This window comes from Palaemon carinicauda, chromosome 2 (genome assembly GCF_036898095.1).
Source record: "Palaemon carinicauda isolate YSFRI2023 chromosome 2, ASM3689809v2, whole genome shotgun sequence".
In the NCBI taxonomy this organism is placed as follows: Eukaryota; Metazoa; Arthropoda; class Malacostraca; order Decapoda; family Palaemonidae; genus Palaemon; species Palaemon carinicauda.
In genome coordinates, this window is record NC_090726.1 from 48,197,387 (window position 1) to 48,214,886 (window position 17,500).

The window sequence follows — 17,500 nt, forward strand, 5'->3', positions numbered from 1 at the left end:
TGCAAGTTTTAACCTAGACCTAACTGAATGAGAAATTCGGATAGGCCTGCACACAGTGAGGATTATTTAGGATACATGCAGAAGGAGAAAATGCAATGAAAGTGACTCTTATATCAGCCTGTTCAACATAAAAAACATTCACTGTAAGTTTTAACATAGACCTAACTGATTGAAAATCTTGTATAGGCCTACACACAGTGAGAATTATTTAGGATATATGCAGAAGGAGAAAATGCAATGAAAGTGACTCTTATGTCAGCCTGTTCAACATAAAAAGCATACACTGCCAGTTTTAACATAGACCTAACTGATTGAAAATCTTGAATAGGCCTACACACGGTGAGGATTATTTAGGATACATGCAGAAGGAGAAAATGCAATGAAAGTGACTCTTATGTCAGTCTGTTCAACATAAAAACATTCACTGCAAGTTTTAACATAGACCTAACTGATTGAAAACCTTGATTAGGCCTACACCAAGTGAGGATTATTTAGTACATGTGCAGAAGGATGGAAAAATATAATGAAAGTGCCTCGAGATCCTCGTGTTTGCATCGGCACGACATCTCTACGATGACCAACAAAAACTCGATCCTTCGCCCTCAAATACCGAGGTCAGCCGGTGTCACAGCGGAGGAGTTCCACAGGGTGGTAGTTCGAGCTCTCTGAGATACGTACAAATAAACTCGTTGCCTCTGGCTCCCTTCTTTGATTTACCATGAAGTCAAGGAGTTCGAGATTTTGACCACACGCATATATATATATATATATATATATATATATATATATATATATATATATATATATATATATATATATATATATATATATATATTGCACTATTCCAAAACTACATGATTTTTTGTTTCTACAATAACATCAAGGTTTGAAGGACAGTTAAAAACTTATATAATGTTCTTTAAACCTTGATGTTTTTGTTGAAGCATTTTGAATGAAAATGAACTTAGTAGTTTTGGAATAGTGCAATATATATATATATATATATATATATATATATATATATATATATATATATATATATATATATATATACATGTGTGTGTGTGTGTTCTGAGATAAACATTTCCTGTTTCTTGAACTTTCTGATTTAGGGCATTTGCAAATAGTGTTTTACTTTCACAACTTATTTGCTTCCATAACTAAACGCATCCACATTTATCCATTTGCACATACAAAATAATTATTTATATAGACTTCAAATTGTTTGTATGTTACGTATGTATGTACCTATGGTCGTCTCGTCCAAATAGGAAGAGTGAGTCTAAGGTCAAACGAGTGGAATACAACATTGGAATTCAATTATAAATGGTCTGTATTTACTATCCCAAGTGCTTCTGCTGTGCCCATTCTATTAGTACGACTACTGTGACTACTACTATTATGACTGCTATTACTACTGCTGCTACTACAGTTAAAAGTAGCAAATTACATTGAATTTCAGCAGACCTTACTACTTTTGGAGCATCCAGTTCAATCCTGATCGAACTGGATACAAAAAGTTGAACTAGTTTTTTTGATAGCGTTGCTGTGGCCTTTTCTTCCTTAGAAAAAAATTATATCTCACGTCTGGACTAGTCTCTCTCTCTCTCTCTCTCTCTCTCTCTCTCTCTCTCTCTCTCTCTCTCTCTCTCTCTCTCTCTCTCACGGCAGTCTTGCACATTTTTCGTGTTTCCTAATTTTATGATTTGGATCCAACACTTATTAGAAACACATACACACACTTACACACACACACACACACATACAATATTTGTGTATGTGTATATTGCAAGACGTAGTTTTTAAAGTTAATAAAATTTTCCTCATTTAGAAAAATATATTGGGAATACGTTGTTAGTCCACCGCCATTTTCTCCAGAAGTTCAGAGAGCTTATTCGCTGACGCCGTAATATATATATATATATATATATATATATATATATATATATATATATATATATATATATATATATATGTGTGTGTGTGTGTGTGTGTATTTATATTATAGGCATATATGCGTGATGATGAATGCCAAAGTATTCATTTAAAAGCTCAAGATAGAGACGACTGGCGAAATCTAACCGAGGCCCTTTGCGTCAATAGGCGTAGGAGGAGATGATGATGATGTATATATTTTTGTAGGTATGTATGCATGTATGTACATATATCTGATAATTTTATCACTAAGCTCAAAATTATTCCTTCAGAATTTTGTTTGTCCTCTAGGAGAAAGACGCTCCAAATTCTTGGGTAGTGCCATAGCCTCTGTATCATTGTCTTTCCACTGTCTTGGGCTAGAGTCATCTTGTTTGGGGGTACACTCAGGCACATTGTTGTATCTTTTCCCTTATTCGCTTTCCTCACTGGGCTATTTTTTCCCTGTTGGAGCCCTTGGGCTTATAGCATCCTTTTTTCCAACGAGGGTTGTTGCATAGCAAGTAATAATAATGATAATAATAATAATATTAATATTAATAATAATAATAATGATAATAATGATATTAATATTAATAATAATAATAATAATAATAATAATAATAATATAGATAGACAGGTAGATATGTATCCTTGAAATCACACATGGATTAATTGAGAGAGGTAATTGGAGCGTTGTTTAATTGGTTTAAAGGTCGCTCATGAATATCAGCGGCAAGGTCAGTGACCATGCCTTAGCAGGACAATGCCCTAGAGACTGACCATATAGACGTATGATCAGCGCCCAAGTCTCCCCTCCAACCAAGCTAAGACCAAGCAGGGCCAGGCCATGACTGCTGATGACTCAGCAGATAGACCTATATGCTCCCCCAAAAGCCCCATCCAAGGTCACAAGGATGGTGAGGTTGCAGACACTACAAGAAACTATCGAGCTTGAGCGGGATTCGAACCCCAGTCCGGCACATCGCTAGGCAGAGACTTTTCCAATAGGCCACCGTAATCTTAAAGACTCAATTTATCATTTACCTTGACTGAATCTGTCATCGTAATAACTATGGTCATTTTTTTTTAATGAGGCACATTTGTACTGAATGAGTGCCCTTTTAGCTCGGGAGAGTTTCCTGCTAGCTGATTGGTTGGGACAAAATTCTAACCAATCAGCAATTAGGAAACTTTAACGAGCTTAAAGGGCACTGCTGAGAGTCAATGCTTGTCCCCCCCCCCTCTCTCTCTCTCTCTCTCTCTCTCTCTCTCTCTCTCTCTCTCTCTCTCTCTCTCATTAAAATAATTAGTTTCGCTCATATTTCATGTATTTTGTTGGCAATGAACATCATATAAAAAATAAAACAAAAAACAAAAACAAAATCTGAAGAAAAAATTATCCTTATCCTATTATAATTGCTTCATCCTATCTCGTTTATTTTAACAAACTAGACTATCCTCTTACCTCCCTTGGTAAAACATTTAGATAAACCTTTTTTTAACATTTTCCTAAGGCTTCGTTTGTCTGTCATCGAAATGTACCCAACACGCAAGACCTTGTCAATAACATTTATTTGTTCGCGTGTAGGTATGCGTGGCCTGTCAAGAAAAGACTTCGACACTGCATTAGTATCAGTAAAATAGTTACAATGTTCTTATCAATTGAGGCATTATTGGTAATTGTAGTCTGTGTCGTGTTGCATCCGTCAAAACATTTTTTTTTTCTATTTGCAAAGGGGTGTTACGAATTCCGTGGTTTGATATGCCAATCAAAGTCAAAAATCGAGTTATATAGCACAGTAATAAGACTATAATCCATTTCTTTTAGCGAGGCAGATTTGCACCGACTCGCAGCGGTGCCCTTTTAGCTCGGAAAAGTTTCCTGATCGCTGATTGGTTAGAATTATCTTGTCCAACCAATCAGGGATCAGTAAACCATTTCTTTTAGCGAGGCAGATTTGCACCGACTCGCAGCGGTGCTCTTTTAACTCGGAAAAGTTTCCTGATCGCTGATTGGTTAGAATTATCTCGTCCAACCAATCAGGGATCAGTAAACTTTTCCGAGCTAAAAGGAAGTTTCCTGATCGCTGATTGGTTAGAATTATCTTGTCCAACCAATCAGCGATCAGTAAACCTTTCCGAGCTAAAAGGGCACCCCTTACGAGTCAGTGCAAATATGCCTCGCTAAAAGAAATGGACTATATTGTTAATGTATGAATCAGAAACGTGGGCTTTAAGACGAAAAGATGAAGTAAAAGAACAGAGATGAGGATGCTAAAGTGGATAATGGGAAAATCACTGCTTGAAATATTGGAAAATGGTGAAAAGAAGAATGGCAGGTGAAGGGTTGATTACAGAGAGGATAAGAGTGTTATGACTAAGATGATGTAGACACGTTTTTAGGATGGGTGGTGAGGAGGGAGTAAGGAGGTCTTGGAGGAACCTGCTAGGGAGAGAAGACCAAGAGGGGGCCAGAGAATTAGATGACGAGATAAGGTGAAGGATGATATGGAGAGAAGAGGTTTGGTGGAATAGGGTGCCTTTGATAGAAGGTATTAGAGAGGGCGCATCAGCCAACCGACTCCTTAATGTAGGGATAACGGTGGGAAAGAAGATAAAGGTGAAGGATGATATGGAGAGAAGAGGTTTGATGGGATATGGTGCCTTTGATAGAAGGTATTAGAGAGGGCGCATCAGCCAACCGACCCTTTTATGTAGGGATGCCGGTGGAAAGAATTTAAGGTGAAGGATGATATGGAGAGAAGAGGTTTGGTGGAATAGGGTGCCTTTGATAGAAGGTATTGGAAAGGGCGCATCAGCCAACCGACTCCTTAATGTAGGGATGACAGTGGGAAAGAAGTTTAGGTGAAGGATGATATGGAGAGAAGAGTTTTGGTGGAATAGGGTGCCTTTGATAGAAGGTATTGGAAAGGGCGCATCAGCCAACCGACCCTTTTATGTAGGGATGCCGGTGGGAAAGAAGAAGATAAGGTGAAGGATGATATGGAGAGAAGAGGTTTGGTGGAAGAGGAGGCCTTTGATAGAAGGTATTGGAGAGGGCGCATCAGCCAACCAACTCCTTGATGTAGGGATGCCGGTGGGAAAGAAGAAGATATGGTGAAGGATGATATGGAGAGAAGAGGTTTGGTGGAATAGGATGCTTTTGATAGAAGGTATTGGAAAGGGCGCATAAGCCAACCGACCCCTTAATGTAGGGATGCCGGTGGGAAAGAAGATAAAGGTGAAGGATGATATGGAGAGAGGAGGTTTGATGGAATAGGGTGCATTTAATAGAAGGCATTGGAGAGGGCGCATCAGGCAACCGACTCCTTAATGTAGGGATAACGGTGGGAAAGAAGATAAGGTGAAGAATGATATGGAGAGAAGAGGTTTGGTGAAATAGGGTGCCTTTGATAGAAGGTATTAGAGAGGGCGCATCAGCCAACTGACCCCTTAATGTAGGGATGCCGGTGGGATAGAAGATAAGGTGAAGGATGATATGGAGAGAAGAGGTTTGGTGGAATAGGGTGCATTTGATAGAAGGTATTAGAGAGGGCGCATCAGCCAACCGACTCCTTAATGTAGGGATAACGGTAGAGTAAGAAGATATGTAAATCCGCTACTCCTGTGATCTCCATGGTCTAGGTATACCTAGACCGTGTTGATCTCCACACAAGTCGTAACCATCTTCCTCTTCGTGATATGAACTTTATTTGTAATCCAATACGTTCTATAGATCCGAGATGAAATAATCCTTGATATAAATCAGTGGGAGCCTTTGTAGTTTATGGGGACACGCCGAAAAAAATGGAGAACAACTAACCCAAACTTGCCTCCCTAACCTGACCTGCAAGCCGTGTCCTTACCTTCCTAATGACCTAACGGGGGGGGGGGGGGAGCTAACGGCCCCCTGCGACCCCCCAACCACTGTCGCTATCATACAAACCCCACAAACCCAACCTAACCGAACCTAGTAGTTCCCAGGTCACAACCCCTAGTCGGGGGCAAGCCCCCGGATCCCCTTCTTGGGCTGAACTTAGAAAATATAAAATAACTTCATATTATGGTATATCGGATCATAGTAAAGCACATCTTCCCCATAAGGAAAAAGGATTGGGCTAGTAATAAGAAAGATATCGCCCTGTCCCGATAAACTACATTTAGCCTAATTTAGTTGTTATTCCATTTCAAATACAACTTTGAAGATGAAAAACTCGAGAATTGCTAGTGATCAAATTTCTGTGTATATTTTTATGACTCAAGTTGACTGAAATTTGAGAAAGCATGAGATACGTTTGGATTTGAAACTTTACTTTAGTTCAAATTAAACTCAAAGTAAAAAAAAAAAAGTATAGTTCTGTAGATATCCCATCTACAAAGATGTTTAATTTGTTTAGATTTGTTCAATTGTCTTTCCTAATCCATCAAGGTATGAAAATAAAAAGGTTTTGTTAAAATGAAGTTCTACTGAATTATCTAAGTCCAGTCCCTTGTGTTCTTTGTTTTTTTTGTTTTTTTTTTTTTTTTGGTCGGTAAAATAGGCTGTCCTTGGACCAACACGGACTCTTGCTTATCTGCCTATTATATTATTATTATTTTTCTTTTTTTTTACTGATTTTCTGCTTGTCAGTCTCATCTTTTTTCCTTTTTTTCCCTTTGTTTTGGGAACTCATATTTTTTTCTATTGTTGGAACTGCCTATTATATTATTTTTTTTTCTTTTTTTTCTGCTTGTCAGTCTCATCGTTTTTTTTTTTTCTTTTTTTTTAACTCACATTTTTTCTATTGTTGGAACTGAAATGAATTATTATCTTTTTCCTTTTTTTTTTGGAACTCATTTTTTCTATCGTTGGAACTGCCTATTATATTATTTGGTTTTGTTCTGATTTTCTGCTTGTCAGTCTCATCGTTTTTTTTTCCTTTTTTTTTTGGAACTCATATTTTTTCTATTGTTGGAACTGCCTATTATATTATTTTATTTTCTTTCTGATTTTCTGCTTGTCAGTCTCATCGTTTTTTTGTTTTCCTTTTTTTTTTTTTTAACATATTTTTTCTATTGTTTGAACTGAAATTAAGTATTATTTCCTCTCTATTACTTACTTATCCTACATGTTTCTTCTTCGTCCTTTTTATCTCTTTATCCTGTCAGTTACTTCTTCATCCTGTATGTTACTTCTATATTTATGCTTACCTCTTTATTCTGTAACTTTTTTCATCCATTTTAACCTTTTATTCCGTTTGCAATTTCTTAATCCCATATTATCTGCTTGTCAGTCTCATCGTTTTTTGTTTTCCTTTTTTTATTGGAACTCATATTTTTTTCTATTGTTTGAACTGAAATTAAGTATTATTAACATCTCTCCATTGTGACGCCACACCGGAGAATTACTTAGCAAATTCCTCTCGGCAGATTCAACGTGATAACAATTAACAATGACTGGCAAATCATCTACACCATGATTCCGGTTGTCAAAGTTCCATTATCAGTGGGATTATTTGTTCCTGTGGCCTGCAACTCTGTTCTTATGTCGCAATTTTTCATGATTATGGCTGTGAATTGTACACCCCTTTTTTTCTGCGTTCTATAAATAGATTTCCTGGAGAGATAGTTGAAGTCCATCCGGTTCAGATCATTGGTTTAATTTTTTAAAATTTGTTTCCACTTGTGCTCCAATAACACACACACACACACACACACACACACACACACACACACACATACTGTATGTTGTCGAAGAAAAGCACGCATGTTGTCGAACGAATGCACACATATGTTGTCGAAGAAATGCACACATATGTTGTAGAACAAAAGCACGCATGTTGTCGAATAATGCTGTCAAACATAAGCACGCATGTTGTCGAATAAATGCACACATATGCTGTCGAACAAATGCACACATATGCTGTCGAACAAAATCACGCATGTTGTCGAACAAATGCACACATGTTGTGGAAGAAATGCACGCATATGTTGTCGAACAAATGCACACATATGTTGTCGAACAAATGTACACATATGCTGTCGAACAAAAGCACGTTTGTTGTCGAACAAATGCACACATATGTTGTCGAACAAATGCACACATATGTTGTCGAACAAATGCACACATATGCTGTCGTGTATGATGGCTTCATAATTTAATTGTAACGTCATAGGATAACTTAGGATAATATATCCTTATCTAATCCTGTAGATTGTTTACCCTAGTTGCTCTTCCTTCATTATTACCAACAAATCCTTACCAGCCTCAAAATTGCATTTGATAGAGGACTATCAAAACGAAGAAGTCCAGTGTTTGAGGCGAGAAGAAACAGCTCGAAAGCATTTTAGATTTTTCCCCCGAGAAAGTTTATACCGAGATCCGAAGAAGATATTTAGGAAGATGAAATTAATTTATTCTCATCATCTTATTTCCTTATTTCCTTTCCTCACTGGGCTATTTTTTCCCTATTGGAGCCTTTGGGCTTATAGCATCTTGCTTTTCCAACTAGGGTTATAGCTTGGCTAGTAATAATAATAATAATAATAATAATAATAATAATAATAATAATAATAATAATAGTATCAAACCTTATGAGATAAGCATCACCTTGAAATTTACCACTCGTAGTCAGAATCTTGGATCCCCTGTGGGCTTATAGCATCTAGCTTTTCCAACTAGGGTTGTAGCTTGGCTAGTAATAATAATAATAATAATAATAATAATAATAATAATAATAATAATAATAATAGTATCAAACCTTATGGGATGAGCAACACCTTGAAATTTGCCACTCGTGGTCAGAATTTTGGATTCCCTGTGGGCTTATAGCATCTTGCTTTTCCAACTAGGGTTATAGCTTGGCTAGTAATAATAATAATAATAATAATAATAATAATAATAATAATAATAATAATAATAATAGTATCAAACCTTATGAGATAAGCATCACCTTGAAATTTACCACTCGTAGTCAGAATCTTGGATTCCCTGTGGGCTTATAGCATCTTGCTTTTCCAACTAGGGTTGTAGCTTGGCTAGTAATAATAATAATAATAATAATAATAATAATAATAATAATAATAATAATAATAATAATAATAATAATAATAGTATCAAGCCTTATGGGATGAGCATCACCTTGAAATTTGCCACTCGTGGTCAGCATCTTGGATTCCCTAGCCCCAGGGTTTAAACTTGAGAATGCTGCTTTTTACCCTAGATTGCCTTAAAATTTATCCAAATTCCTTAAATTTGAAGATATTATTATTATTATTATTATTATTATTATTATTATTATTATTATTATTATTATTATTATTATTATTTGCTAAGCTACAACCCTAGTTGGAAAAGCAGGATGCTATAAGCCAAGGGGCCCCAACAGGGAAAATAGCCCAGTGAGGAAAGGAAACAAGGAAAACTAAAATATTTTAAGAACAGTAACACCATTAAAATAAAACCGAAATGACCTTACAGATATCATTACCTTAAAAATTACCTCGAAACCATAAAAATTACATTAAACTAAGGTAGTTACCTTAAAATTTTAAACCCTGCTGTTAGATTACGATCTACCTGGCATAGTTTCGGCGCAGTGGGTTAGAAAAAATTGTAACCCAAGCTTCATGCGTAATGGGTATAATCAAATGGGCCTAATAATGGTAATAATGGACCTCTAACACGGACGCAAACCTTTTGGTTTGTTTGTATGACGTTTCGACCTTGGGAAACCTGCTTTGCTGCTTGTGGAGATGAATTTTTCCATTATTAAGAAGAAAATATTATTTAGATTGGTTGTATATGAACTATCGGAACAGTGAAATGAGCATAATACGTTTTCAAAAAAAAAAAAAAAATAAAAAAAAAAATAAATAAAAAACTGAAGAAAAAAAAAATAAAAATTAAAAAGAGGACCTGCTTTTGGTGCTTGTGGAGATAAATTTTTCCATTATTAAGAAGAAACAATTATTTAGATTGGTTGTATATGAACTCTCGGAACAGTGAAATGAGCATAATACGTTTTCAAAAAGAAAAAAAAAAAAAAAGACTATGACATCCAAATTGCTGGAATTTTTCAATTATTAAGAAGAAATGATTATTTAGATTGGTTGTATATGAACTGTCGGAACAGTGAAATGAGCATAATACGTTTTCAAAAAAAATAATGAAGGTAAAAAAAAAAAAAAAAAAAAAACTAGGACCTCCAAATTGCTGGAAGACGCATTTATAGCAGGTCTTCCGAACAGAGTGCCAACAATGATGGGAATAAATATATTGCAGCGAGTGTTTTTTTTTTTTTTTTATTGAACAGGTTGATATAAGTCTCTCTTTATATTGTATTTATGCAAGATCTGTTTTAATGTTGTTACTGTTCTTGGAATATTCTATTCTAATTGTTCATTACTTCTCTTTTACTTTATTTATTTCTTTATTTCCTTTCCTCGCTGGGATATTTTCCCCTGTTGGAGCCCTTGGGCTTATAGCGTCCTGCTTTTCTAACTAGGGTTGTAGCTTGGCTAATAATAATGATAATGATAATAATAATAATAATAATAATAATTGCTTTTCCAACTAGGGTTATAGCTTGGCTAATAATAATAATAATAATAATAATAATTATAGTAATAATTGCTTTTCCAACTAGGGTTGTAGCTTGGCTAATAATAATAATAATAATAATAATAATAATAATAATAATAATAATAATTAGCTAACTTGGGTATTGAGTTCAGTACAAATTAAACCCACTACAATTAGTTATTACCAAATGATTTCGTGACAGGACATTTTAAAGAATTTACTTCAACGGGCATGATCCTGGTACATGTTCTTATGGGGTAAAATTCATGGAAGTCCTTGACCCAGGGGAATATTTAGCCAGATCCAAATCTCTTATAAAATCAAGGTCAAAATGTAGAGAAATAACCTTTGGTCTCTATCTGACCATTACATTATTATTATTATTATTATTATTATTATTATTATTATTATTATTATTATTATTATTATTATTAATGTAGAGAAATAACCTTTGGTCTCTATCTGACCATTACATTATTATTATTATTATTATTATTATTATTATTATTATTATTATTAAATGCTTAGCTACAACCCTAGTTGGAAAAGCAGAATGCTATAAGCCCAGGGGCCCCAACAGGGAAAATAGCCCAGTGAGGAAAGGAAATGAAGAAAAATAAAATATTTCAAGTATAGTAACAACATTAAAATAAATATTTTCTATAAAAACTATAAAAACTTTAACAAAACAAGAGGAAGAGAAACTAGATAGAACAGTGTGCCCGAGTGTACCCTCAAGCAAGAGAACTCTAACTCTAGACAGTGGAAGACCATGGTACAGAGGCTATGGCACTACCCATGACTAGAGAACAATGGTTTGATTTTGGAGTGTCCTTCTCCTAGAAGAGCTGCTTACCATAGCTGAAGAGTCTCTTCTACCCTTACCAAGAGGAAAATAGCCACTGAACAATTGCAGTGCAGTAGTTAACCCCTTGTGTGAAGAAGAATTGTTTGGCAATCTCAGTATTGTCAGGTGTATGAGGACAGAGGAGAATCTGTAAAGAATAGGCCAGACTATTCGGTGTCTGTGTAGGCAAAGGGAAAGTGAACCGTAACCAGAGAGGAGGGTCCTATGTAATACTGTCTGGCCAGTGAAAAGATCCCATAACGCTCTAGCGGTATTAAACTTCCAGTTGTTACTTTTAATGTAATTTCAAAACAAAGTGGGTAATGGAGAGAGAAATGACTTACTTCTGATCAAGATAAGTGTCTTTGCGGGTAAAGAAATGAATAACATACTGAATGAGGAAATTAGTTTGGGTAAATTAACTCAAATGAGTCAGGGTTATATAAACGTAGCAAATGGGGTTTGAATCATTTTGAGGAAGACCGCATCAGCTCGTTTTCTTCTTCTTCTTTTTTTTTTTTTTTTTTTTTTTAGAAGTTTTTATAGTTTATACAGTATACGAAAGATCTATTTTAATATTGTTACTGTTTTTAAAATATTTTGATTGTTCATTACTTCTCTTGTGGAATGATCTTCCTAATCGGGTAGTTGAATCGTAGATTTTTAGATTCAACTGTTTGAATCCATTTCTAAGTTGACTTCGTCGAATTTAACACATACATATTCGCACTGTTGAATTCTACTTGCTGGCTAAAGTAAATGAAGAGCTCAGCTCCAAAATGGGTTTGCGGAGTTCATCTTAATTAAGAACGAGATTGCGAGTTTGTCTTTTTAAATGAACGCCTAAAACATACGTGCACACACACACACACACACACACACATATATATATATATATATATATATATGTGTGTGTGTGTGTGTGTGTGCATATTATTATTATTATTATTACTTCCTAAGCTATAACCAAAGTTGGAAAAGCAGAATGCTATTTGCCCGGGGGCTCCAACAGGGAAAATAGCCCAGTGAGGAAAGGAAATGTATATATATATATATATATATGTGTGTGTGTGTGTGTGTGTGTGTGTGTAATAGCTCTTAAACCACAGGGAAACTAAAACAAAGTGCCTTGTCTTAGTCATATTTCAGTTCCCCTGTGATTTCCTTACATTCAAACCTCCTATGTGTGTGAGTATGGTCAGTTTCCGTGTGTATGTATGTATATACGTGTGTTATTCATTGAATAATCCTCAGCAACTGGCAAAGAGAAGGACGCAACTCGTGAAAGCATTCACCTTGTTCATTAAAGTATGTCTCATGGCAGTTAGCATTGACCCCTGCCCCCTCCCCCCCTTCGTGCCCTTAGTTTTCAAGGCTACTTATGATTGTCATACAAGCAGCACATAATCATTTTCGTTCTAATTTAATTAATTAATTAATATTCTCTTTGGATTAAGGAAGCCAGGACGCTTAATGCAAACATCAAGCATCTATATATATATTTGCCTAATGTACTGAATAAACACAAGTTTGTTGAATTATTTTGCATCGAGTATCATACGGAACTTACATGTACATGTATGATACATGAGAAAAGAGGAACACAAATACTTATTCTTATACTTATACTTATGCTTATACTTGTACTTATACTTATTGTTCAGTGGCTACTTTCCTCTTGGTAAGGGTAGAAGAGACTCTTTAGCTATGGTAAGCAGCTCTTCTAGGAGAAGGACACCCCAAAATCAAACCATTGTTCTCTAGTCTTTTGTAGTGCCATAGCCTCTGTTCCATGGTCCTCCACTGTAGATCTACCCAAAATCTTATCTTGGACCTCATTTCATAAACAAGAGACCTCCCTCGAGAGATTCCGTTGAATGATAACCAGAGAGAAAGCTAACTGCCCATGTCAGTTCATTTCCCTCTTAGACGTGTCTCTGGATTTCCACATGAACAGGATGCCAGAAAACCTCAAATCAATCAATCAATTCCCCATTATTATTATTATTATTATTATTATTATTATTGTTGTTGTTGTTATTATTTGCCAAGCTACAACCCTAGTTCGAAAAACAAGATGCTACAAGCCCAGAGGCCCCAACAGGGAAAATAGCCCAGTGAGGAAAGGAAACAAGGAAAAATAATATATTTTAACGGTAACAACATTAAAATAAATATTTCCTATATAACTATAAAAACTTTAGAATAACAAGAGGAAGAGAAATAAGATAGTATAGTGTGCCGAAGTGTACCCTCAAGCAAGAGAACTCTAACCCAAGACAGTGGAAGACCATGGCACAGAGGCTATGGCACTACCCAAGACTAGAGAACAATGGTTTGATTTTGGAGTGTCACTTCTCCTATAAGAGATGCTTACCTATTAACAGGTTTAATTGTCTTGTTTACGTGAATTACTATTTTTTTCTAAAATATTGCTGTTCTTAAAATATTCTATTATAATTTTTCATTACTTCCTCTGTAGTTTATTCATTTCCTTGTTTCCTTTCCCCCACTGGGCTACTTTTCCCTGCTGGAGCTTGGTGGTATGTCATTGGCACCTCAATCTCTTGGGCCCAGGTTCGATTCCCTGGCCAACCAAATGCTTTAAGTTGATTCCAACTTCAGTCTCTGATACCGAGGTAGAGAAAATACGGTCTTAAGAGATATTTATGGCTTATTTATTACCTTATTTCATTTCCTCACAGGGCTATTTTTCCCTGTTGGAGCCCTTGGCCTTATAGCATCTTGCTTTTCCAACTGAGTTATAGCTTGGCTAATAATAATATTAATAATAATAATAATGATGATGATGATGATGATGATGATAATAATAATAATAATAATAATATATGTATACATATAGTCTCAGACATAATTAGACAAACACGCAACTGTTTATCAACTGTAATATTAATTTAATCAAATATGTAATGGCGTTATTATTATTATTATTATTGTTATTATTATTATTATTATTATTATTATTCTTATCATTATTATTATTATTATTATTATTATTATTATCATTATCATTATTATCATCATCATCATTATTATTATTATTATTATTATTATTATTATTAAATCTTGAATATTATTACTATTAAATCTCCTGAGCGCAATGGCTGTTGCATTAGAAATTACTGCTTGCATAGTGTGCAACGAGACCTAACTAGATTGAACAGGATGAGTACATGTTGTCTCCATTGTCTCTGTTGCACTGCAGTGACCAAGATCATCTCTACAAGTTTTGAATTCAAAGTTGCTCGCAGGAATCGCTTGATCAAAGCAATGGGCGGAATATTTCAAGGCGATTAGTATTCGCCAGGCAAGGTTATAAGAATGAAAATCGAATAATCGTTCAATTAGTGTAGCATAAATATTAAGTCGAAGCGATTTAAGGAGCATGGGCGGAAATGAAAATTAAAATATAAGATTTGCTTGTTCTTAGTATTCAGAAGGCAAGGTTATAAAGAATGAAATCGAATACCATTTAAATAGTCTACTATAAATGTTAATTTGCTTCTAAAGTTGGTTGAAGGAGAATGGACGGAAATGAAAAAAGTTCTATAAGATTTACTTGTTCTTGTATTTTTTAAAATTTTGATAGTTTATAAATGAAAAACTATTTTAATTTTGTTACTGTTCTTGGAATAGTTTATTTGTTCATTACTTTTCTTGTAGTTTGTTTATTTCCCTGTTTCCTTTCCTCACTGGGCTATTTTCCCTGTCGGAGTCACTGGGCTTGTAGCATCTTGCTTTTCCAACTAGGGTTGTAGCTTAGCTGAGCTTAGCTAATAATAATAATAATAATAATAATAATAATAATCTGCTGAATGGGAGATTGAGCCCCGCTCAAACTCGGTAGTTTCTTGTAGTGTTTGTAACATAACCATCCATTTAAGCTGCTGGCATCAGGACTCTGGTCCTCCCTGGTCTTAGCTTGGGTGGAGAGGGTGCTTGGACGCTGAACATACTTACATATGGTTAGTCTCTAGGGCATTGTCCTGTTTCTAGGACATTGCCACTATCCCTTGCCTCAGCCATTCACGAGCAACCTTTAAACCTTAAGGCCGGGAGCACACTAGCGACTCTGTGGCGCCACAAAGCCACAGCATCGTGTGGCGGGGATATGGTCTCCCTTAGGTTTCCATTGTTTTCAAGTTTTGCCGCGCAAACTAGCGACTGTGGCAAGCGACTGTGGCTCTCTGTCGCTCATCCCCGCCGCAGGCGTGGCATGGCTTTGTGGCGCCACAAAGCCACAGCATCGTGTGGCGGGGATGTGGTCTCCCATAGGTTTGCATTGTTTTCAAGTTTTGCCGCGCAAACTGGCGACTGTGGCAAGCGACTGTGGCTCTCTATCGCTCATCCCCGCCACTGGCGTGGCTTTGTGGCGCCACAGAGTCGCCAGTGTGCTCTCGGCCCTTAATTGCCAAACCGCGACTGTGGCTCTCTGTTGCCCATCCCCGCCACAGGCGTGGCGTGGCTTTGTGGCGCCACAGAGTCGCTAGTGTGCTCCCGGCCTTAAAGTTACTGCAGTGCCAAACCTCGGGATCAGAGTTGTTTTTGCAGCGTTAGAACTGAGAAGCTCACTTGAAAAGAGACTTTACTTTTGCTATGGGGATATGCAAACCTCGTCCATATTAAGTGCTTTATACATGATATTCTAAAGTTATAAAGACTCTTTTATTCTGGTTACATTTTACGCAATACATTTGATTCTCATGATAAAATGTATTTCGTTTTAATAGGGTTCTGATTTCATATAACTGGAATTCATGCTTTGAAAAGGTTATCGTGATTGACAAAACAGCGCTGTAATTAAATTTAGATATTTTCATCTAGTTGAAAAAGATGCTATTTGAAAGGTTATAACATCTAATGACTTCCTGAATGTTTATGTGTAATATATATATATATATATATATATATATATATATATATACATATATATATATACATATATATATATATATATATATATATATATATATATATATATATATATATATATATATATATATATATATATGTACTCCATTATCACAAGGTCAAGACCACTGATGAAGGAAATAGATTATATATATATATATATATATATATATATATATATATATATATATATATACATATATATATATATATATATATATATATATATATATATATATATATATATATATATATGTACTTCATTATCACAAGGTCAAGACCACTGATGAAGGAAATAGATTTTCCAAAAGCTTACAAATTAACATGCATGTAATAAATCTGGTACTATTATTCATATATACATATATATATATATATATATATATATATATATATATATATATATATATATATATATATATATAGTTTGTGTGTATGTATTTACATTAATGTCTGTGTGTGTGTTCGTGTTTGTGTTTACAAATAATGAATATTTTATATAAATTTTATTTCTAATCCCAAAATAAAAAAAAATTAACATTTCCAATTTCTATTTGCAGAGAGGTGCTGACCAGCAAAGCCTCCCTCTCCACCATTTAGGACGGCAAAAAAACAAAAAGCAAAAAACAAAAAACAAGCAACGAACACAAACACGACCACGCAACGACACTAAACAAACAAGCAAACGACACATGCACGAAAACTAAACAAGCAATTCACGAAAGACAACATTCGTACCAGTCAGTATCAAATTCCTAACCCAAGCAACGATCATTACACAAGGTTACGTAGGATGTCCCAGAGAGAGTCCTAGAAGAGAGACTTTCAGAACACACACACGCCCAAGACGCTGGCTAAAATACACGCCTTCCTCTGTCACCAGCCTCTAAAAACGGTGCTAGCAATGGCAGCTCTATCCCTCCTCTTGCTAGCGCTCATGTCTGCAGGTATGATCAATCTGTTTGTGTTGTGATTCATGTCACCTGTAAATAATTAATTCTGTTTATTTACCTTCAGTTGATAGACATCAATGTCTGCCAGTTGATGGACATCAGTGTCATCAATAAACTATTCTATCTTATTTCTCTTGTTCTTGTTTTGTTTTAAAGTTTTTATAGTTTGTATAGGTATGGTTGATCTGTTTTGTGTTGTGATTCATGTCACCTGTGAATAATTCATTCTGTTTATTTACCTTCAGCTGATAGACATCAATGTCATCAATAAACTATTCTATCTTATTT

The 17,500-nt window shown here is 35.3% G+C and overlaps 1 protein-coding gene across 2 annotated transcripts in view; it reads left to right on the forward strand.

Moving 5' to 3' along the window:
* The window catches only part of LOC137624711 (uncharacterized protein C05D11.1-like), a 199,107-nt gene that overhangs the window by 126,060 nt on the left and 55,547 nt on the right, over positions 1-17,500 (forward strand). For both annotated transcript variants that reach the window (XM_068355669.1, XM_068355664.1), the window contains exon 2: positions 16,820-17,206. In XM_068355669.1, the coding sequence (XP_068211770.1) occupies positions 17,164-17,206 (43 nt within the window). In that variant the 5' untranslated portion in view covers positions 16,820-17,163. The remainder of the gene's footprint in view (positions 1-16,819; positions 17,207-17,500) is intronic.